We start from the raw sequence: 24723 nt of genomic DNA, 5'->3' as shown, positions 1-24723 counted from the left end.
CATGCAAGCCGCCTGAACCCAAGAGGTAACAGCAACATGTGCTGCACACATCAGGTTATAACTTACCTTTGCTTATGTTGGCGTCTTGGGCAAGTGCAGGCATTGGTTTTTATTTAATCCGCAGTTAACTCCAGCACAAAAAGAGTGAAACACAGCTGGGATGAGGCTGTTTGGGCAACAAGTTTGCTTACCTGTTTGAACTCTAGTTAAGGAAACTTAGACCTAAAGAAATAATGGCTAGTGAACTTGAGAGAAAGGGCATCCAGCTCTTCTTGACACCCAAACCTCCTCATTTAGGTTATTTAGTGCTTCAGGTTCTTTTCTTTGAAAAAAAGATTTTCTTCAAGAGCTTAGAAGACAGCAGAGGAAAGAGAGAAAGAGAGAGGGCCAGAGACAGCTGAAGAGGTAGTGTTACCTGGGACCATTTACTGCAGTGTTCTAGGCCTCCAGGTTTTGCTTTTGTGAACTAGCTCAGCTGGGATTTTTCCATCCATCTGGTTCATGGGGATGGTCTATTTGATAAAAATACTGAATATACTATGGACTGCCAAAAGAACAAACAAATCAGTCTTAGACAAAGATAAAACCAGAGTGTTCCTCAGAAGCAAGGATGGTTAGACTTTTACTCGTTTTCTTTGGGCATGTCATCAGGGAAGACTAATCACTAGAAAAGGGCACCATGTGTGGTGAAGTACGGGGTCAGCAAAACTGAGGGAAACCCTCAATGAGATGAATTGACACAATCAATAGCCACAACATTGGGCTCAAACATATCAAAGATCATGAAGATGGTGTAGGACTGGGCAACATTTCATTTTGTTGTACATAAGGTCACCACGAGTAAGAGCCAACTCAGCACCTAACAACAACAGATTGAGGGAGGGTGGAATGGCACATGTTCCTAGGTCCCACATGTGCTAGAAAACAAACGACTTAATGACAGGCCTGAGGCACTTATCCCCATTTTGTCCTGGGAGCCCAGGATCCCTCTCCCCTGTTCCCCAATGGGCGGCAGCCCTGAGGGCCACTTTAAAGCTCCTCCAGGTACCTATAATGAAGGACTTCATCACCTGAAGGCAAGACTAACAGAAAGAAATTTAGCACAAACTCCACCTGGGGACTTAGTGGTAGGATTTCTTCCGACTCAGGATGCTCCTTGCAGGAATTTGGGACAAGAGAGAGAGCAGGTTACTTTTCTTAGCCTTTTTCTGCCTTCCTGTGTGTGTCTGTGGAGACCCTGGTTGGTGCTAACAGAAGCACTCAGCTGGCAGTTCAAATCCACCCAGAGATGCCTCAGAAAAAAGGCTGGGTTATCTACTTCCGAAAGATCACAGCCATTGAAAACCCTATGGAGCACTTCAGCTCTGCAACACATGGGGTTGGTTTTGACTCATAGCAACTGGTTTTGTTTTTTTGGTATATGCGCTGTCTGCTTAGCAGTTGACCAAATCACAGCTCTGTTGTGTAATAAGCATGTTTCTTGTCATGCATTGAATTTTGTCCCCCCAAAAATGTGCGTATCAATTTGGCTGGGCCATGATTTTCTAGTATTGTGTGGTTGCCCTCCATTTTGTGATTGTAATTTTATGTTAAAGAGGATTGGGGTGGGATTATAACACCCTTACCCATGTCACATTCCTGATCCAACGTAAAGGGAGTTTCCCTGGGGTGTGGCCCGCACCACCTTTTATCTCTCAAGAGATAAAATGGAAACAGAAGCAAGCAGACAGTTGGGAACCTCATGCCACCAAGAAAGCAGTCCCAGGAGCAGAGCTGGTCCTTTGGCCCTGGGGTCCCTGTGCAGAGAAGCTCCTAGTCTGGGGGAAGATTGATGAGAAGCCGACAGAGAGAGAAAGCCTTCTCCTGGAGCTGACACCCTGAATTTGGAATTTTAGCCTACTTTACTGTGAGGAAATAAACTTCTCTTTGTTAATGCCATCCACTTGTGGTATTTCTGTTTTAGCAGCACTAGGTGACTAAGACACTTGTCTTGCAAATTCTTTAAGGGCTGGACCTTTTGGAATCTGTTCCATTGCCTATGTATATAGTATGTATTGCTTTTCTCCTTTTTCTTAAAGATTTATCCCCCCTTTTAAGGCATTTTTGCCCAGAATCACGTGTTAAGTTGATGGAAACGGTGATCAAAAAAAAAAAAAAAAATCACTTACTAGGTTCTAATAAATTAAAAAAACAAAAAAAGAAAAAATGTAAAGATTTCTCCCCTATGATTTCATGATAGAGTGCATCTTCTGGATTTCCCGAACCGGAAACCCGTTGCCGTCAAGTCAGTTCCGACTCACAGCGATCCTCTGGGCAGAGTAGAACTGCCTCCTAGGGTTTTGGAGGAGCAGCTGGTGGATTCAAACTGCTGACCTTTTGTTTATCAGCCGAACTCTTAACCACTGTGCTACCAGGGCCCCATCTTCCAGATGAGTGTAACTTTAATGACAACCTTGTTTATAAACAGGTGACACATGCAGGAATGTGCCACAGTGTTGTCTCTGATGTAGTTTATGGGAAGTCAGACATGTCTGAAGTTTAACGTTCTGCCTGTATGTGTAGCCATCTGTGTGTCTACTTCACATTTATAATCCGACTTTCTCATGCAGTTAGTCCTCCCCTTGTTCCATATTCCTTTAAAGACACTAGTTTTTGTTTTAGTTAATAAACTTTATTTTCTAGAACAATTTTAGGGTTAAGAGAAATTGAGCATAGAATACCGAAAGTTCCCAAACATCCCCTCTCCCCATGACACACCTTTCTCCTGTTATTAACATCTTGCACTCCTGGGGTACATTTGTTACAGTTGATACACCAGTTTTGATACATTGTTATTAACTGACGTCCATAGTTCGCATCAGGATTCACTCTGTGTTACACAGTCCTATGGGCTTTGACAAATGCATAATGTCCAATGTCCAACATTCCAGTGTCATACAGAGTAATTTCACCACCCTAAAATGCCCTGTCCTCCACCTGTTCGTCCCTCTCTCCTCCCAGTGCATCCCTGCAACCATTGATCTTTGTATTGTCTGTATAGTTTTGGCTTTTACAGTAAAACCTGTGAGAGCCTAAACAGTGTACGATGGGAACCTGTCAGAAAACGAAAGCTCAAATATTTTCCAGTAAAAGGAACAATAGAAATGTGTACCCTGTCAGAGGCAGAAAACTTGTGAGACCCAAAAAAACAAGGCAGTCCAGTCAAATTTCAGCTCTCACAGGTTTCACAGTGGTTGGAATCATACAGTATGTAGTCTCCACCCGCCCCCTCCCAGTCTGGCTCCTTTCACTTGGCCGTAAGCATTTAAGGTCCCGCCATGTCTTGTCGTGACTTGGCAGCTCATTTCCTATCATCACAGAATAATACTGCATTGGATGGATATACCACGGTTTTGTTTATCCACCAACCATTGAAGGGCATCTTGGCTGCTTCTAATTGTTTGGCAGTTATAAATAAAGCTGCTATAAGCATTCGAAAACTCTGGTGGCATAGTGGTTAAGAGCTAGGCTGCTCGCCAAAAGGTCAGCAGTTGGAATCCACCAGGAGCTCCTCGGAAACCCTATGGGGCAGTTCTACTCTGTCCTATAGGGTCGGTTTGAGTTGGAATCGACTTGATGGCAATGGGTTTGGTTTTTTTGGCAAAGCATTCACACGCAGGTTTTTGTGGGGACATATGTTTTATCTCATCTGAATAAAAACTTGGGGGTGTCACTGCTGTATCGTAAGATGCTGGATTTAAAAACAGTAAAACACTGGGGATGTTTAAACCCCTGCCAGTGCACTTACGGGCATTGTCTGTGTGTCTTTCACCAGGGACGACTATCACGAGGATGGGTTCTGCCAGCCTTACCGGGGCATTGCCTGCGCGCGCTTCATCGGGAACCGGACCATTTACGTGGACTCCCTCCAGATGCAGGGGGAGATTGAGAACCGAATCACGGGTAGGCACCACATGCCTTTGCTGTCAAATCATGAGATCGCACAGCCCACCTGCTGGAGCGCAGAAGGGAGCTGCTTTCCTGTTTTATCAATGAGTGTTCTATCAGTTAGTGCCCTTGTTCCCCTCATCGGGCAATGCATCTCCGTTCATTTTCTCTTGCAAAGTAGAAAATCAGAGACATTTTTTGGAAGCAATTGCAGTTCTAACATAGTAAAAAAACAACCAAGCCTGTTGCTGTCGAATAGATTCCAACTCATAGGGACCCTATAGGATAGAGCAGAATTGCCCCATACGGTTTCCAAGGAGAGGCTGGTGGATATGAATTGCTGACCTTTTGGTTAGCAGTTCAAATCCACTGTGCCACCAGGGGTTTGCCCTAAAATGTTCTTAGCCCGTATGTTTAAATTAGCAAACGCAGATGGCTTAGAATATACTTTACACACAATTTGGCCCAACTCTTTGGGCCCTAAATGCTGTGCCATCCTCACAGAGTGGCCAGGGCCTCTGTCCCCAGGGCCAGCTCAGTGCTGCCAGTTTCGGCCAGTGACATTTGCTCTGATTTGCTTCGCCTTGGCTCTGCATTTCCTGACTCTTATAAATGCCCTGAGCTGGGTCTTGTTAAAACCACTCTGGGCTTGATTTCTGCTCTTTGGGAGCAGTGTTGGCAGATTCTCTGCAGCATCGCTCACAGACCTTCAGTGTTCAGTTTTCTGGGGGACACAGTCAGGTCTCCAGGTATGTGGTTCACGGCTGAGAAAGGTAGCAGATGGCTTAGAAGTGAAGCTGCCCATCCTCAACCTCCTCAGAACTTCTCAGGCTGCTTGTTAGCCCTCAGTGCACTGATGTCTACAAATCCATGTGTGGTCTCCCTTGTGGGAAAGTCCTTAAGAGGTAAGAAAATAAGAGCAAAGACCAGCAGAGCACACCTCCTTCAGCCACCACTCTCCCCACAAACACACAGTTTTCTCCACTGACCCCATAAGGAACAAGAAAAATCTTTCAAGGACAGCTCAGGGTAATGGGATCCTCCACGTGGTGCTTCTCAGCCCTGGCTGCACATTTAATCCCGTGGTGATGATGCTGAGCCTCCCCAAGGGATTCCAGCAGGGCAGAGGGGGCTGCAAGGGGCTGGCCTGGTCAGTGGGTAAGAATGAGGACTGACGTTAGAAACCCAGGCAGGTGTCACTGAAAGCCTCCTCTGAATTCAGGTCAACCCCTGACCTTGCCTTTCAGCCTCAGACTACCCAGTCTGAGGTCAGCGTCATGGAAGGGCCTGTCTGGCCGTGCTAAAACAGGGCCCCCTGAGCTGTCAGTGCAAAAGATAAGGCAGTAATGGAACATTCAGGAACCAGAAAGGTGTCCTCTTTGTCCTGTGGGAAAATATTTTGAAAATGTTGGTATTTGTCACTGGAAGAGCTTTACATGCCATTTAAAGCAGACCTTCTCAAACTTTTTTTGCCCACAACATGCTGCCGGAAGGATACTTCACATCACGACTTAGACGGTATATCCCAACGTACATTCACAGAACTGGAACGACGTTCACCTGGAATAAAAGCAGTTGCACTTGGCTTTTTCTTTTCTGTTCTGCTCCATTAAAGAAAAAAAGTTAGTTGCAGCCCCTTAATACGAGCCATGCATTCCTATAGCTTCTACTCTTCTGTATCGTTTTTCATGCCACATGCAGTCTCCTAAGTGACCTTTACATCCCGGTGATTTACAAGCAGTCATTCGAGGCACAAGCTCAACCCTCAATTATTTCTTCAGGAATTTTTTAAAGGATCAGACAACTCAGGGATCCAAGCAGCTGGATTTTATACCAGTTTTTAAATAAAAGGCTAGAATGAAGATTCTCTAAATTTGTGGCTTTTTGAAAAATGTAAATATTTGGAAGTAGTCCAAGATTTATTCAGTCGTGGAGATGTTCTCTTTGGAGAGTGGAACTCCAGGTGCTCATTCAAACCAGGACTTCTAACCGGTTCGAACCGGTCCAGTCATGGCCGATGAAGTGAAACCGGAATAGACCTGAATGTTGAAAGTGTGAGTGACCGACCTGGAGCCATAACTGGGATGGGAGACTCGGTGTAGCGAGCCCTTTCGGCAGCCTGATGTGTGAGATGGGATTATGGCCAGGACAGAAGAAGGACACACGTTCAAGCCACGTGGCTGGCTGCCATCTTTGAGTGGAACGTTGCTGTCTCCAACTGTGCGCGATCTGACAGGCAAGAGATTTGGTTGCTATGCAAAGCGTACGCAATCCTTGTTTCCTAAGAGGGAGATTATGTTTCTGGGAGACTGACCCATAATTTTCTCCATTCCAGTTATGGCTCCAGTTCACCTAAATTCAAAAAAATTGGGTTTGTTCCAGTGTCTCTTCCTCAGCCATGACTGAACCAAGAAGAACCAGTTTGAAGCCCGGGTTCAAATTACACATTGAAGGATTTCTGGGACTTTATAAGCTTTCCCGTGGAACAGGCCCAAAGAAACCTTCATGTGATATTCAGGGTGTGGATGAAAATTGAAGAAATGAGTCGTGTGATCTCCTCAGTACCCAGAACTGTACTTTCGGGGGAAAAAAAGCTGCCATGGAGCCATTTCCCACTGATGGCCACTGGATGTGTGCCAGAGTAGACCTGTGCTCCGTGGGGTCGTCAATGGCTGGTTTTTTTTTTTGGGAAGTAGATTGCCAGGCCTTTTTTCCGAGGCACTTCTGGGTGAACTTGAACCTCCAACCTTTTGGTTAGCAGCCAAGCTTGTTAACTGTTTGTAACTGTTAACCCTCAGTTAGGAGGAACCCTAAAAAGGTCAGCTGTGACATCCTATCAGGTGATTGCCCCAAGAGGAATTACACACTGGGCATTCTTTAACAAGCTTTACCTGCTTCCATTTCAAGGCCTGCATTTTGTTCGGCAGCCCTCTCCATAATCACCCAATCAGAACTGATAGAATTGCACTGGGTTCAAAACTCAGTTCTTCTACTAACTCTCAGAGATCCTGTACCTCACCCTCTTAACCTCTGTTTCTCAGTATCACTGTCTGCTAAAAGGAACTAGGACTCTAGAGGAGGTGGTAGACACTTGGCAGGGTGTGGGGCCCCAGGTAAGTTCAGTGAACCTCTTGCCTAGAGCCGTGCCATCTGCTCTCAGCTCATTAAATCAAACCCATTGCCTGAAAGCCAAATCCCAAGCCCAGCCAGCGTAGGTAGGTGGTGCATGGACTCAATTAGATGACAAGCTATTTTATAGGCTCTTTTATACACACTTTCAGAGCTCTGGTGGTGTGGTGATTAAGAGCTCGGCTGCTAACTAGAAGTTCGGAGTTCAGATCCACCAGCCGCTCCTTGGAAACCCTATGGGTCAGTTCTATTCTGTCCTGTGGCACTGCTATGAGTTGGAATCAACTCGACTGCCACGGGTTTGGTTTTTTTGGCTTTGGCAAGAACGTGCTCAAGCATAACAACGACTTTGAGGATGGCTCAGGACCGGACAGTGTTTCATTCTGTTGTACCTGGGGTCACTATGAGTCGGAATCGACTGGACAGCACCTAACAACAACAACTAAACAGACTTTCATTCCCCAATGTGCAGTCTCAAGGATCATTTTATGAAACAGGCCCAGAAAGGACTTCGTAACGATCATCAAGTACATAATGCACATAGATCTAGAACCGGGCTCCAGTCTGTAACCCTGTGGCGGTCCATCGATTCCGAGTCACAGGGCTGCAACACTAGCTTATTAAAAACAAACGCCTGCACATGTTGATGTTGGGGTGGGTGCCTGTGCGGGCCTCTCCTTGGATAGAGTGGTCGCAGTGCCACCTGCTGGCCATACCTGGTACGGCAATACAAGTCATGGGCGGTGATGGTGCAGCCCAAGGACTAAATTCCACTGTCTCAGGCGTTACATAACTCCACTGTCAAAGAGCACAGGTGGGTGAGCAAAAGGGCCTGTCCTTCAGCTGTCCAAGTCATTATAAGCAGGTCTTTTAGTGAAGAAAGACAGATAGACGCAAGATGGAACTTCTGGGGGCGGGTACAGGACTGCCACATGGGTTCCTCTGAGCCCTGACTGCTGAGGGCCTGGAGGGCAGGGGTGCACGGCTTCGACCCTTCACACCCCGCCCTCCCCCTGCCGGTGTTCCTGCGGTCCACACTCCGGCCACGCGAGTCCTGTTTACCGTCACCTGCGCAGACCTGGTGCCTTTCCCCCATCTTTCTCTCACAGACTCAGGTTTTCCCGTGTCCCCTGTTCCTTTCCACGCCTTCTTAAAAACCAACCGACCAACCTCGGCTCCAGATTCTCCTCCAGCTACTGCTGGTTCCTCTCACCTGTCACAACACCCAGGTGTGTCCCGCAGCTCCCTGCACCTCTCCATCTCCCACCCCCTTGAACAAAACTCCACACTGGTTTTCTGCTTTGCCCACCACACCCCCGAAGTACGTCCGTTTTACCAAATGTCCCCTTGTGGTTTCACTCCACCTCCCTGCCGGTTACCCGCTGCCATCGCCCTGCCTTCTCTTCCTGTCTTCTCTTGGCCTTTCGCTTGTAGACCCCAGAGTGTTCGAAAGACCCCAGCTCTGCCCTGGGCCTCTTCTAGATCTCTTCCAGGCCCGAGGCTTCGAATGCCTTTTCCTGCGCTTGCAAAATCCGCAGTGTGTAGTCGGCCCTTAGGAAAGGGCTGGCGTTTCAGAAATTGGAATCATCCTGGCACGGAAGGCATGTCTTAAGCCTGGTCTTCCTCATGCTTGTTCCCGTTTCCGATGTTTGTAAGCGAAGCCCTGAGATCTGGGACCGTCCGTGTCTGATGCAAACGGAGCCCCGCCCGTGGGCCCTAACGCGGCGCTCTGGCCTGTCTCCGCAGCGGCGTTCACCATGATCGGCACCTCCACGCACCTGTCGGACCAGTGCTCCCAGTTCGCCATCCCGTCCTTCTGCCACTTTGTGTTCCCGCTGTGCGACGAGCGGTCCCGGGCGCCCAAGCCCCGCGAGCTGTGCCGCGACGAGTGCGAGGTGCTGGAGAGCGACCTGTGCCGCCAGGAGTACACGATCGCGCGCTCCAACCCGCTCATCCTCATGCAGCTGCAGCTACCCAAGTGCGAGGCGCTGCCGCCGCCCGAGAGCCCGGACGCTGCCACCTGCATGCGCATCGGCATCCCAGCGGAGAGGCTGGGCCGCTGTGAGTGCCGGCCGCGCGGGGACCAGGTTTCCCGGCCCCCAGGCCGAGGGCAGCAGGGAGCTGGGCGGTGCGCGAAGTGCCCTTTGTGCTTTGCTTGTTAGAGCCCATTTAAGCAGGACACAGTTACTGCGGAAGTGCCGCAGCCTAGGTTCCTTTATCCTAATAGTGTTAGTGGCTGACATCTTGGAAGTAGGTTGCCAGGCCTTTTTACCAAGGTGCCTACTCTAACCTCCAGCCTTTCAGTTAGGAACAGGGTGCTTCTACCGTTTGCACGCCCAGGGACTCCCCCTATTCTGATCCAGAAAAACAAACCCACTATCGTGGAGTTGATTCCCACACTTGTAGCGACCCTGTAGGACAGAGGAGAACTGCCCCATAGGGTTTCCAAGGCCTTACTGAAGCAGACTGCCACCTAGGGGCTGGTGGGTTCTAACCGACCTTTCGGTTAGCTGCGAGTGCTTAACCACTGGGCCACCAGGGCTCTTTCCTATTCTAGTAAACACCTATTCTAATAGTGCGGTCACTGAGGTTAAGAGCCATAGGGTTGGGGATCATTCATCCCTGGGGTCACACCCCAGCTTGGCCCCCTGCTTGTTTTTGTGGTTCTAGTGGGTCGCCTCCTTGAACCTCAAATTTCATTTCCGTCCTATTACGTGGGAAGCCCTGGCGGCCTAGTGGTTAAGAGTCCAGCTGCTAACCTGAGGATAACAGTACTAACGTTGTCGAGTTGAAACGAAGATTGACTAAGTTACTGTTTTGTAACTTGGGGGTGGTCCAGTGATAGAATTCTCACCATCCGTGTGGGAGACTTGGGTTTGATTCCCGGCCAATGCACCTCACGTACACTCACCACTCATCTGTCAGTAGAGACTGATGTGTTGCTGTGATGCTGAACAGGTTTCAGTGGACTAAGACTAGGAAGAAAGGCCTGATGACCTACTTCTGAAAATCAACAAGTGAGAAGCCTGTGGGTCACAGGGTTGATGCCGTTGTGCGTGTGGTCACCGTGAGTGGGGGCGGCTTGACAGTAGTTAGTAAAGACAGCAATATTTAGAAAGTTGTTACAATAGTGCCCAGTCCATGGGACACACTGTGTCAGCCTTTGTCTAGCAAATGCAGCTCCTCAGTATCTGACTCAGAGAAAGTTCTAGGTCTCCACCATAGAAGCACATTTCTGCCGCTCACCTGTGGCCGAGGGCTATCTGTGACTGTGGGAAGGACAGGCCTGAGAGAGCAGGGCCGGGGCAGGAGTTCGCTCTCCTCTTGGCAGCATTTTGTTCTGTTTCTAGGAGGGCCAGCATGAGGTTGGGGTTGATATCACTCATGCTGGGGTGGGGGGGGCATGGAATGTGGGTGCCTGGGGAATCCCAAAAGTGGCTCCAAAGCCTTGGAATAACTTCTGATGGATTTTTTTCCCCTATACGTCCCTGATGCATCCTCTTTTTGATTTTTGGATTTGGGCCTTTATTAAGTCATGGCTCTTAACGTGGCCTTTCCTGGAAGTTATGTACAATTCTGTGACCTTTGAGAAACTTCAATTTGGGTACATGTTAAAGTGGCATTGTTGTTTCTGAAATAGTAGATGAAGGCTGGGATCTGTGTCCCCAGAGGAGGTCTGTCCCCCCTTGGCTTTTGGGCCTCCTAACACTTCTCCCCCTTGCAGACCACCAGTGCTACAACGGCTCGGGCACAGATTACAGAGGGACTGCCAGCACCACCAAGTCGGGGCACCAGTGCCAGGCGTGGGCCCTGCAGCACCCCCACAGCCACCACTTGTCCAGCACCGACTTCCCGGAGCTCGGAGGGGGCCACGCCTACTGCCGGAACCCGGGCGGGCAGATGGAAGGCCCCTGGTGCTTCACCCAGAATAAAAACGTACGCAGGGAACTGTGTGACGTGCCCTCGTGTAGTATGTATTCTCTTTTTCCTTTCTTTTTTGAAGTGTTGACTGTTGGGTGCACCTGGTGGAGTGGGGACGGTAATACCCATTTTATCTCCATGATGATTAGATGTTTTATGTAAATCTGTGGCCCGAGTATAAAAGTAATATCTGGTCACATAGGGCATTTTAAGATATGAAAGAGTCTGAAGAATAATGTACAGATCACCCATCCAGTGTGACCACTGATCCATTTGGGGGCACTCTTGTAACCTTTTTCCTGTGTATGACTTCGGGATACCTAGTTTGGTATCTCGTTTTTTTCATTAATGTTATAGAATACAGATTTCCCAGTATTAGTAAAAATGCTTCTCATTGCAACCAGCTCCTTAGCTCTGCATCTGTTACCAAAAAAAAAAGTTGCCGTCTTGTCACCTCTGGCTTCTGGCGACCCCATGTGTGTCAGGGTAGACCTGTGCTCCACGGGGTTTCCAGTGCCTTATTTTTCAGAACCAGATCACCAGATCTTTCTTCCGCAGTGCATCTGGGTGGTCTCAAACCACCACCAGCCTTTCTTTTAGCAGCTGAGTGCTTTAACCATTTCTACCACCCAGGAACTAAAAAACCAAAACAAAATCCATTGCCATCGAGTCGATTCCAACTCATAGCGACCCTATAGGACAGAGTAGAACTGCCCCATAGAGTTTCCAAGGAGCGCCTCGTAGATCCCAATGGCCAACCTTTTGGTTAGCAGCTGAGCGCTTAACCACCGTGCCGCCCGGGCTCCACCCAGGGACTAGTTGGGTACAGAACACCTGCTGCTCCCTGCACACCCCCCAAGCAAGCTTTTGAGCTTCCCACATCTTCTCAGTTTTAACACATGAACTCGGTAGAGTCGAGAGAAAATAGAATTCAAGTCTCTTAACAGTGTTCCCTACAAGTTTCTCTGTTTCTGCTATCAGTAGGAGAAGAGCATGAGGTTAATGATTGAATCCTTTTTTAAAATCATTACTATCTCTTTATTTCACTCATTTATGTTTCACTGGCTCCAGGCAGTCTGGATAGTTGAGGCTTGGCTTCTGTGTCTTACATTTTGGAACCTGGAGGCAGTGGCTTTGTGGGAAATTTCCGTGAGACAAGTGGTAAAGAGAAGTGAGTCGGTGAAGCACGTTGAGGCTCACCGATCACCAGGGAAACTCATCCCAGCGGTGTTACTCATATGGCCATCGACTGCCTCCACCCTCCTGTCGTTGGGAATACCAGCTGGTGTCAGTTACCTTCCTGAAGCATAATTTGGCAGTTCCAAATTTGGCAGCCCCTTTGACTCAGCCATTCACGTGCCACTTTTCAAGAATGTTTATTTATTGCACTTTTTTTTGTGCAATTTACTGGGTAAATTTTAAGAATAAAATTATCTGTCAATAGTTCCATAATAGCTTGTCTACTCTATGAAATGCCGCAGCTGTTTAAAACGATGAGACTTGCAAGGGAGGCTTCCCACGGTGTCCTTTAAGCAACAAAATCAAGTTGTAGGGTGAGAGTTGTGTTAGGTCGGTTTTTTGGTTAAAAAAAAAAAAAAAGTGAAAGGCATGCATGCCTGTGTGTGAATACACACTAAAGACCAAACCCAATCCATTGCTGCTGGTCGATTCCTACTCATAGCAACCCTATAGGACAGAGTAGAACTGCCCCACAGGGTTTCCATGGAGTGGCTGGTGAATTCGAACTTGCAGCCTTTTGGTTAGCAGCTGAGCTCTTAACCACTGCGCCACCAGGGCTCCTGAGTACACACAGGCACCTGTAACTTGTGGATGACATTTTGGGAAGACACACTCCAAACTCTTAGCAGTGGTTTCCCATGACCTTCAGAGATGTTCAAATATAAGATGTGTTTACAATGAGCAGGTATCACTTTTATAATTAAAAGTAACACATAAAGAATGAATATTATGTCCTTTTGCAATTCTAGAAATCTTACATTGCAGAAATATTTGCAGCTATACGGAAGAAATGCAGAGTATTCATTGCAGAACTATTTGTCATAGCTAATATGAGACAGATTGTGTATCGACAGGTGGCTGGATAGGAGAGTTGACGCACATCCATACAATGAAATATCACGCAGCTATGATAAAGGTTTCACAGCTCTATATGGTCTGACGTGAAACATTGTCTTAGGTATTATTATTAAGCCGTAAGACCAGGAGAGAAATATACAGATGCTGTGATTCTATTAAAAATCAATTCCATTTAAAATTCTGTTTAAAAAACCGTATGAACCTAATAATTCCGTTATCCCAAAGTAGTTGAATATTGCTTATTTTATGTAGTTCAACCTAAAATATACAGAGAAAGTTAGGTGAACACCAACTTGTTAACAATAGCCTTTGGCAAAAATGCTTATTAAGAATATTCACTTTCTAAAGCCCATATTTCTGGGATATTACAGTTTTTTTAAGCAGTTTAAATTTTAGAAAAATAAATAAATGACCATCCATGGGATCCCACAGCACTCAGGTCTCTGATCTTGGCATGAGGGACTTGGACTCTCCCCCCAGCAATAATGAAGAGTGAGCTGGAGTCTCTACTGCCTCTCCTTACATGAACCTGCTTGGAGGGGCCAGGAGAGCTTCGTTTGTCATTTTATTGTGTTTTGGGGGACACAGAGGAACAAGACTCAGTTTGGAATAGAGTGGTTTTTTCACTAAGGTGGCAGTGGAGTGTTCACCTCAGGCCTGATTTAACCCGTTCAGATGTCACCTTGACAACAATCACTGACGTGCCTCCAGATGAAGAGCTCATTGTTCACTAGCCATAGGTGTGTCTCTACCTGGTGTCATTATTCAGGTTGAGGAGGAGTCTGCTCACAGGGACCCCTGTGGTTCCCTACAGAGTGGGAATGTGGTCCTTTAGGTAACCTGTCTTTTACCACCTACAGCCCTTAAATCACACCATCTGCTCTTGAAATGGAGTTCCTTTGATGTGTTTGCCTGCTCCAGGTAGTCAGGCACCAGACGGAGGCCCACCCTCCACCCTGTCCAGCGCAGAACCCTGAATGCCCTGGCTTTGGCATGCCAGGATGGCCACATGGTACCTGGGTCCTTCATGTGACAGAGAATGTGACTTCCTGCATATCCTGTAGAGGGAGACAAAATGCCACTTCAAGTGTTGCTTTTCACTGTGGCAGATGAAGAGGCCTGGAAGCCTTACCCTGACTGCACATCCTCACACTGTTCTTTAAGAACCCCTGTGCCCGTGTGGAGTATGGGGTAATCCGTGGCACTGCAGACTGACAGGCTCTCGTGTATCAAGTGTGCTTTTAATTATTATCTTAAAAGGATATGCCATGGTTATGCACAAATTTGAAAAACACTAAAATGTTCACTGACGAAAAGGACCACTGGTATTCCTAGTACTGAGTCTCATTCACTGAGGGCAAGGGTATCAATGTGTTTCATCAGCATGTTGGTGGCTAAGGAGAGTTCAGTCAAAGTTCAGTAGGACAGAGCACCTATTTCCAGTGGTGTTCCTGCGCTAGGAGAGAGAGAAAAGCAAGTGTGGTTATTGTTAATATTTAATACTGATAACCTTTAGAGTTCAGTTGTTTTTTATACCGTATATGCCAGTTTTTTTCCATAGTGGGCAGTTTTGGGTTGTGTTTCAAAGATGTACAGCGATATGTTCATTTTTAGGTGCATTGGGTGTTTTTTTTTTAGGTTCAGCATGCAGTTTTGCCCACTTGCATTTAAATATTTTAGTTAGAGGTAGGGGGTGGGGTGGTGGAGGCCTTTGAGCGTTGAAGGGGACTTTTCTGGAAAATCATGAAACCCTTCTTGTTCACAGGTCCCCGAGACAGCAGCAAAATGGGAATCCTCTACATACTGGTTCCAAGCATTGCAATACCCTTGGTGATTGCCTGCCTCTTCTTCTTGGTCTGCATGTGCCGGAATAAGCAGAAGGCTTCAGCATCCACGCCACAGCGAAGGCAGCTGATGGCATCGCCCAGCCAAGACATGGAAATGCCTCTCATTAACCAGCACAAACAGGTCTCTGTGCTTATGTGTTTCAAGAGGCAGTTCTTTCATGTTTAACCTCTCTCTGGTGACTGGTTACCTGTGTGCTCCCTGATAACCAAAAGACCAGTTGCTCTTGAGTGGATTCCGACTCATGGTGACCCCATATACTTCAGAGTATAACTGTGCTCCATAGGGTTTTTTTTTTTTTTTTAATAATTTATTTGTTGTTGTTGAGAATATACACAGCAAGACATACACCAAGTCAACAGTTTCTACATGTACAGTTCAGTGACATTGATTACATTCTGCAAGTTGTGCAGCCATTCTCACCCTCTTTTTCTGAGTTGCTCCTCCCCCATCTACATAAACTCACTGCCCACTAAGGTTCCAACCTCATCTTCCAAGTTGCTGTTATCTATATGATCCTATATAGATAGACCTTAAAAGAGCATAATGCTATTTGGTTTTGAGAAGACTTCAGGAGATATTTTTTGACTGAAGGTATAAAGATTATCTCAGGGCAGTTGTTTCAGGGATTCATTCAGCCTCCGTGGCTCCAGAAAATCTGGGTTCCATCTGTAGAGTTTTCATGGCTGTGACCTTTCAGAAGCAGATCACCCGGCCTTTCTTCCCAGGCCCCTCTGGTAGATTCAAACCACCAACCTTTCCGTTAGTAGCTGAGTGCTTACCTCTTTGTGCCACTCATGGACTCCTTGATAGATGACACAGATTTCTTTTTAAACTGTCATTCCCTTTGCCAGTTATTTCTCTAAAATTCAACAGGATATTTGTGCCCTTTGAAAACAAGTGGCAGGAGTGTTGGGAATTCACAGAGCCCTGGGCTTCTCTCTCTAACTGGATTGGTGCTGCCAGGGTGAGCCCAGGTTAGCTGTGTTGACTGTTCAGACGCCTCAGCATTCCCCAGAAGACGACAGAAAAAGACGTAGGCTCAAGTTGCCCCCACAATCTCTGGTTCAATGTGGCCTTTTTCAGGGCACTGGGAGCCAGTTTCTGGTGTTTTGGGGTGGAGTGGTTTTGCTTTGTTTTGTTTTTTAGGGAAGGATAGAATAATAGTTTTGTTTTCTAAATTTTATTTATTTTGTTGTTGAGAATGTACACAGCAAAACCTAACACCAGCTCAACAGTTTCTGCCTGAACCATTTAGTGACACTGATTACATTCTTTGAGTTGTGCAGCCATTCTCACCTTCCTTCTCTGAGTTGTTCTTCCCTCATTAACATAAACTCACTGCCCCCCAAGATTCTTATCTATCCTTTCAAGTTGCTGTTATCAATTCGATCTCTAGATAGTTCTTAAAACTGCATGATGCTTGAGGCAGGCCGTTTTTCCTAGTTAAGTTAAACTAATTGGTTTTAAGAAGACTTCAGGGGGTATTTTTGGTTTAAAGATCATCTTAAGACAGTCGTTTCAGACAGTCTGCAGTCTAGGCTTTCTGAAGTCTAGAATGATCAAGAATTGAAATTCTGTTCTGCTTATCCCCCTTCCCCCCTTAATAAGGATTCTTCCATGGAATCTTGGGCCAAAATGTTCAGTAATGGTAGCTGGGTACCATCCAGTTCTTTGGTCTCATGGCAGAGGAAGCAGTTGCTCATGGAGGCAGTTAGCTAAACATTCCATGTCCTCTTCCTATTCCTGACCCCTCTACTTCCTCTCTTGCTCCGGGCGAATAGAGACCAATTTTCATGCCTTGGATGGCTGCTTGCAAGCTTTCAAGACCTCAGACACTACACAACGAACTAGGAGGTTGAACAGAAGTACTGAACACGATATTAGGCCGGTTAACCGGGATGTCCCGTGAAACCATGAACCTAAACCTCCGAACCAAGGAACCAAATTCCACAAGGCATTTGGTCGTACATAAGCAGCCTCAGCGGATACTCTTCTTTTTTTCTGTCGTTGTTAAAAATATACTTATCACTTAACTTGTGCCAATTCAAGTTCTTACAGGTGCACAACTTACTGACAGGGGTTACAGTAATCAGCAGTGCAGCCCTACGCTTCATCAATGTGATTTTTCCATCACTGTTAAGCCTCCTTTTCCCCCTCCCTCCCATCCCCAATAACCACTAATAGACTTTGGCCTCTGTACTTTGCCTTTTCTTGTCTTTTTGTGTAAGTGAGGTCACACAGTATTTGTCCTTTTGTGATTGGCTTATTTTGCTCAGCATAATGTCGTCAAGCTCTGTCCTTACCGTAGCCTGTATCAAGACTTCATTTCTCCTGCAGGCTGAGTAGTATCCTATTGTATGTATGTACCACATTTTGTTTATCCATTCATCTGTTGATGGGCATTTAGGTAGTTCCCACCTTTTGGCTATTGTGAATAGTGCCTCAATGAACATTGGCGTACAGGTGTCTGAGTCTCCGCTTTCAAGTCTTTTGGGTGTATACCTAGGAGTGGAATTGCTGGGTAATGTGGTAGTTCTATTTTTAGTTTTTTGAGGACATGCCACACTGTTTTCCACAGTGGCTGTACCATTTTGCATTCCCACCAACAACAAATGAGGGTTCCAATTTCCCACATCCTCACTAACATTTGTTATTTTCTTTTTTTTTAATCGTAGTCATCCAGGTGGGAGTGAAATGGTATCTCATTGTGATTGAGATTTGCATGCCTCTGATGGCTAATGCCACTAAGCATCTTTTCATGTGTTTGGTGGCCATTTGAACACTCTCTTTGGTGAAATGTCTGTTCAAGTCCTTTGGCCGTTTTATAAATGGGATATTTGTGTTTTTGTGTTCTCAAAGATTTATATATATTTTGGTTATTAAATTCTTGTCAGCTATGTGATTTCTAAAGGTTTTCTTCCAGGCGGTAGACTATCTACCAGGTCTTTCCTTTTTTTTTGATAAGTCTTTTGATGAAGAAAAGTTTTTTATTTTTATAAAGTCCCATTTATTTATTTCATCTTTTGCTGTTTGTTATTATTTTGCTTCTGTTATTATATTAGATAATCCATTGTTGAAAGGTAGGCCTGACAGCATTGCCCCTGCTTGTTCTTCTAAGAATTTTATGGTTTTAGTTTGCACATTTAGGTCCTTAATCCATTTTGAATTGGTTTTTGTGTATGGTGTGACACATGTATCCTATTTCATTTTTCTGCATGTGGAAATCCAGTTTTCCCAGCACCATTCATTGAAGAGACTCTTCTTTCCCCACCGAATGGACTCAGCACCCTTGTCAATCATTTGACCATAGATGTGTGGGTTTATTTCTAGACTCTCAATTCTATGCCATTGGTCTATGTGTCTGTTGTTATATCAGTACCAAGCTGTATTGATTACTGTGTGTTTTAAAATCAGGAAGTTTGAGTCTTCCTAATTTGTTCTTCTCTTTCGATATTACTTTAGCAATTTGGGGCCTCTTGCCATTCCATATAAAGTTGAGAACTGATTTTTCTTTTTCTGTAAAGAAGGCTGTTGGAATTTTGACTGGAATTGCATTGAATCTATAGATTGCTTTGGGTAGCATTGACATCTTAATATTAAATCTTCAAGTCCATGAACATGGAGCATCTTTCTATTTATTTAAGTCTTCTTTAATCTCTTTCAGCAATGTTAGATTTATTCCTGTGTATTTTATTCTTTTAGATGCTATGTAAATGGAATTGTTCCCCTAATTTCCCTTTCTCACTGGTGGTGTTTAAAAACCCAGCTGATTTTTGTTTATTGACCTCATATCCTGCAACTTTGTTGAATTCCTCTATTAGCTCTAGAAGTTTTCTTGTGGACTCTTTTGGGATTTTCTCTATATAGGATCATATCATCCACAAATAGAGATAATTTTACTTCTTTTCCAATCTGTATACCTTTCCAATCTGTATTACTTTTTCTTGTCTTATTGCTCTGACTAGGACTTCTAACACAATATTGAATAAAAGCAGTGAGAGTGGGCATCCTTGTCTTGTTCTCAATTTCAAGGAGAAAGCTCTTAGTCTTTCTCCATTAAGTATAATGTTGGCCATTGGCTTTTTATATATGCCCTGAGTCATACTGAAGGATTTCCCTTCTATTCCAATCTTCTTTAGGGTTTTTAGAATAACAGTTTTCAAAAAGGTAGGAACACAGACCACCACTGAAGGGTGAGCCCCTTCTTAAGAGTTTTTATGATGACGAGAATACACTGAAATATAAAATAAGAAAACACGTCACAACCACGCCACCTTAAGTGAAAAGAAACATATAGTAATTGCAAGTTTTGCGGGGAGATCATTCCTATCCTGGCCTCAAGGAGCTTTTCAGGGTGTCAGGGAGAGAGTCAACCCATTCAGCTCTTTAGCCACAGGGTCATTGAATGTTTGCTGGTGTGGGACAGGCCTGGACAGTGAGGAGACTACAGAGCTCCCCTGGCCTCCACAGAGGCCAAGGAGCCTCCCAGGAGGACCCAGGCCAGACGCACAGAAGGAGTGGGATGTCCTAGAGGCCAGGAGGTGCAAGCTTCTGTGGGATTCAGTGTCACCTGTGTGACACTCTTGCCAAAAAGGCACCTAGTCGAGTCTCATCAAGAAGGAGCCATGAGGCAGGGACCATCTGTAAAACTGGCTGGGACTCTCTAAAGATGACTATATCCTGACAGAAAAGATGTTGGGGGAAGCGTACTGTGGGGTTCATAAAAAGACACTGCATCTCGCTGTGACAAGCAGAGGTGTTTGGAGCTCATTTTGGGTGATACGGGGTAACCGAAGGGGAGGCCCTAGGAGGAGGGGACAGAGCCAAGAGTGCAGGGTGACTTTGGGCCAGCTGGTGGTGAATCCTGGCTGTGGTGTGCGTGTGTGTTTGTGAATCTGTACACATAAGATGAATCAAAGAGCAGCATATGGGGCAGGTGGAACCTGGGAGAAGCAGGACGATTAGGTCTCCTGCAGGGTCTATGCTGGGGGGCCACCTGGCTGTGTTGGCCATGTCAACCCCTGTGCTTGGCCCCTCTGAGCCCCCTCCCAACTGGTGTTGCAGTGACAGAAATGATTCATTGAGTTTTTCCTTCTCGCCAGGCCAAGCTCAAAGAGATTAGCCTGTCCACAGTGCGGTTCATGGAGGAGCTGGGAGAAGACCGATTCGGGAAAGTCTACAAAGGCCACCTCTTTGGCTCCGCGCCGGGGGAGCAGACCCAGGCTGTCGCCATCAAAACGCTCAAGGACAAAGCGGAGGTGCCCCTCCGGGAGGAGTTCAAGCATGAAGCTATGATGCGGTCAAGGCTCCAGCACCCCAACATCGTCTGCCTGCTGGGGATAGTGACCAAAGACCAGCCCATCAGCATGGTCTTCAGCTACTGCACCCACGGTGACCTGCATGAGTTTCTGGTCATGCGCTCACCACACTCGGACGTGGGCAGCACTGACAATGACCGGACTGTCAAGTCTGCCCTGGAACCCCCTGACTTTGTTCACGTTGTTGCCCAGATTGCAGCAGGGATGGAGTATCTATCCAGCCACCACGTGGTACACAAGGACCTAGCCACCCGCAACGTCCTCGTGTTCGACAAGCTGAATGTGAAGATCTCAGACCTGGGCCTCTTCCGTGAAGTGTACTCAGCTGATTACTACAAGCTGGTGGGGAATTCGCTCCTGCCCATCCGCTGGATGTCCCCAGAGGCCATCATGTACGGCAAGTTTTCCATCGACTCGGACATATGGTCCTATGGTGTGGTTTTGTGGGAGATATTCAGCTACGGCCTGCAGCCATACTGTGGCTACTCCAACCAGGACGTGGTAGAGATGATCCGCAACCGCCAGGTGCTGCCCTGCCCAGACGACTGCCCTGCCTGGGTATACGCCCTGATGATCGAGTGCTGGAATGAGTTCCCCAGCCGTCGGCCGCGGTTCAAGGATATCCACAGTAGGCTCAGAGCCTGGGGGAACCTCTCCAACTACAACAGCTCGGCACAGACCTCGGGCGCCAGCAACACCACACAGACGAGCTCCCTCAGCACCAGCCCTGTGAGCAATGTGAGCAACACGCGCTACGTGGGGCCCAAGCAGAAGGCCCAGCCCTTTCCACAGCCCCAGTTCATCCCCATGAAGGGCCAGATCAGACCCATGGTGCCCCCACCCCAGCTCTACATCCCCGTCAATGGGTACCAGCCGATGCCGGCCTACGGAGCCTACCTGCCCAACTTCTATCCCGTTCAGATCCCAATGCAAATGGCCCCTCAGCAGGTGCCCCCCCAGATGGTCCCCAAACCAGGCTCCCATCACAGTGGCAGTGGCTCGACCAGCACAGGCTATGTCACCACGGCACCTTCCAACACATCGGTGGCCGACAGGGCGGCCCTGCTCTCTGAGAGTGCCGAGGATACTCAGAACGTTCCAGAAGATGTGGTCCAGAATCCTGTGCCAGAAGCGGAGGAGGTGGAGGAAGGCTCTGTGCCAGAGACAGAGCTGCTGGGAGACAACGACACCCTGCAGATGGAGGAGGCTGAGGTGCAGCTGGAAGCCTGAGGGGTCCCAGGATCCCCAGCTGGGAGAAAAGCCCAGTTGGGATACCCCAGGGACCCGTGATCAGCCCCTTTGTCAGAAATATCACCTCCAGGAGAAGGCACAAAATGCAGCTGTCATGTGAGCGTGAGTCCTGGTGGGCCTTTCTGTAGACTTGATGGTGCCACGTATTGCTTTGCTCTTGTCATTTACGTGCGAGAGGCTGCTCTGATGCAAGGTGCTGCTGCCTGCTGCCTGTTTGGTTGGTGGATATTTTAACCAGTCGTGCCTAAGCCAGAGGGGGCGGACAACCCAGCAGCATGACACATTTTTTAAGCCACCTGTGTTGATCCCAATGGTAGCTCAGCAATGAGCACTTGCGTACGCTTTGAAAGAAAATAAGGTCGTGTCTTCACTCCATATTGTATATGGATGTTGCAGAACTCGCCTGCAAAAGGCAACAAAATGACACCTGCCATTGTGAGATTTTCAGCACTGGCATTTTGGTTTATTTGAGGATGCAGGAAGCTCGGTTTCTCTCTGCTGCCCCGCTGCCACTCATGTTTTCCATTTGCCAGCCAAAGATTGGCCAGAACAGGGTGCTGCCATTCTGCCACGTGCTGGGGACCAATGAGAAAAGGGCTTCTGAAGTGGAAGTTTCCTGTGTGTGTGTGTTTTTTTTAAGTGCCTTTGAGAAAACTGACACAATTTTGTATTTTTGTGAAATGATTTTAATTATACTTCACGTGCATTTTTCCCACTTTTCTGGAATTCAAGAGAAGGTGTTTCTTGAATTTGGGATGTTAAAAAGAAGCAATATTGTACAGAACACAGTATTGTTATTTTTTTTTTAAGACTCATGTACAGACCTTAAATGTAATTTATATGTTTGTTTGTTTTTTGTATGCCATTTTCACTGAAGTATTTTGGTCTTAAACTAATGACTTGGTAATTTAACTCTTCATGCTGTCACTTCAGGAGGCCATCTGATTGTATTTTGGTTTGCTTTTTTTGTACCGTGTGTAGATGAGGTCCATGCATTTCAAAACTCTTGCTAGAGAAAGGCCCACAGGTACACCGTCTGTAGCCAGCACATGTATAGATCTCAGTTGTAAATCCCACACCTGCTGTATCTAATAAAGCAAAACAGAACGTTTGGTTGGGTCTCCTGTGGATTGTACAGGACTGTGAGCAAGCAGAAGAGGTTTGCTGAGTGAAGTGGGTGGCAGAGTGGTGTGCTGTTTTTGCCCTGCCCTCTCGGAGGCTGGGGAGCTTTCTCCAGGACCAGCAACTCCATTTCAATTTGAATTGCATTGGCAGAAAAGTCATGGAAATAAGTTGTACTGCTTTTCTCTTGTTATGAGTGTATGTTAATTGCAAATGATATGAAGATGGTCTTTGGTTTTAAGCCTGTGTCCCTCCTAAGGCCTCAAAAACCCTGATGTTTGTAGACCTGAAACTTGGCACTTCTCAGGCCCTGAAGTGAGGCTGGGCTGGGTGGAGGTGGACCTTGTTCATGGTTCTCCTGGGCCTGCCTGCTCCCTCACCCCATCTGCAGTGCAGCAGGCTGGGCCAGGCTACACCCGAGCCACGCTACACCTGCACCAGGCTACACCCACACCAGGCTACACCCAGGCCAAGCTACACCTGCGCCAGGCTACATCCAGGCCAAGCTACACCAGCGCCAGGCTACACGTGGGGGATCAGTGGCTTTAGGACTTCTAGTCAGAGGAGGGGACGCTGTAATACAGCCACAACCTGGAATGGGTGCTGCAGGTGTTTCTGCCAGCCAGTAAACTGCCCCTGCTGCCACCAGGGCCCAGCCCTTCACCCCACTGTCACTCAGGAAGTAGCCCATGCTAATGGGAATGGGTTCCAGAACTCTACAGACAGGTAAGACTACATGAAGCAGTAGTTCTTTAGCCTGCGTCAGAATGCCTTGGGGTGTACACCAAGTACTACGCTTCTTGCTCAGGGGGTCTGGGCAGGGTTGAGAATGTGCATTTCTAACAAGCTCCTAGAACATGCTGATGATGCTGGTTGGGGACCTCTCACAGAGCCCTGCTGATGTAGAGAATCACCTGGACTCTTAGGACACCATTTCATGGGGCGGGAGCACATTTCACATCAGGAAATCCACAATCAGACTGTTCTTTTACCCCTGAAGTTCAACACCGATTGACTCCCACTGTGGTGTAGCTGATGGGATCACGAACTGGTTTTGTCCCATGGCTTTTTTTGAGTGGGGGAGAAAGAGAGACCCCTTTTTGATGGCAAATATCCTCATTTAGAGCACATCCTCCATACTGGGTCCTCACAGAGTGGGGGTAGGAGGTCATTCTTCTTGACAGCTCCACCCCGTTCTACCCTAACTCCTAGTTTATCCTTTCCTCCCCTTACCCTACTTCTGTGGCATAGTATTGCTCATGGATAGATTCACACACACAAATACAATGTTTTAATATATATCCTAAAATGAGACGGATGCTTCTCTACTCATTGAAAGGAAGTAATGTGATTGGGGTAAGAATCAGGAGCCTCCTGGTCAGCCTTCACCAGGCAAAGGTGGTTCAGATGGTTCAATGTAGTTACTGCTCACTGCCACTAATCTGAAAAAGGAACTTTATCTCTAGTTTGGCACACCTGACAGGTTAACCATTCACCTGAGACCTGAAACTGAGAAGAGTGAAATAGCCCTTTGGCTGCTTTCTCCACAAGCCCCTGCTGAGAGAGTGAGCTTCTACCACCTCAGTTTACCATCCTCAGTCCCCAAGTCTGAATGTGGGCTCCACCTGATGGACACCCGGAGCTACAGTAGCTGAGTCTGTAAGAAAACATTTAGAGTGTTTTTTGATGGAGTGGAGGAGGTTGTTTTGATTTGGGGGAATTTTTTTTTTCTTCCTAAATACAATTTTTGCTACATTCTGACTGTAAAATCCTGATGCATCTTTAGGAAGACTATTGAACTTCTAACATTTCCACAATTGAAGGATAATGATTTCGTTGGGATGTTCCAGAACAATTGATTTTAGCTAAATTTAATGATTCAAATAAATGCCAGTTGTACCATTGTCTTCAGCTGGGCTCTCTAGAAAAGCAAAACCAGTAAAGCATATAAATATATATATATATAGAGAGAGAGATTTATATAAGGAAATGGCTCACACTATTCTAGAGGTAGGAATGTCTCAAGTCTGTGAATCGGGCTAGAGGCTTCTCCTGATTCATGTATCCGCAGGGGCTGGTGAACACAAGATTGGCAGGTCAGAGAGCAGTG

The 24723-nt window shown here is 46.7% G+C and overlaps 1 protein-coding gene across 1 annotated transcript in view; it reads left to right on the top strand.

Moving 5' to 3' along the window:
- Positions 1 to 22602, top strand: part of ROR2 (receptor tyrosine kinase like orphan receptor 2) — a 349860-nt gene extending 327258 nt beyond the window's left edge. The window contains exons 5-9 of the mRNA XM_064290957.1: positions 3815 to 3942; positions 8803 to 9117; positions 10781 to 11026; positions 14840 to 15042; positions 20025 to 22602. Coding sequence (XP_064147027.1) covers positions 3815 to 3942; positions 8803 to 9117; positions 10781 to 11026; positions 14840 to 15042; positions 20025 to 21470 — 2338 coding nt within the window. The 3' untranslated portion in view covers positions 21471 to 22602. The remainder of the gene's footprint in view (positions 1 to 3814; positions 3943 to 8802; positions 9118 to 10780; positions 11027 to 14839; positions 15043 to 20024) is intronic.
- Positions 22603 to 24723: the final 2121 nt, after the last annotated feature.

The sequence above is a fragment of the Loxodonta africana genome, chromosome 9 (assembly GCF_030014295.1).
Source record: "Loxodonta africana isolate mLoxAfr1 chromosome 9, mLoxAfr1.hap2, whole genome shotgun sequence".
NCBI lineage: Eukaryota > Metazoa > Chordata > Mammalia > Proboscidea > Elephantidae > Loxodonta > Loxodonta africana.
This window is presented reverse-complemented; position numbering and strand designations above follow the sequence as displayed.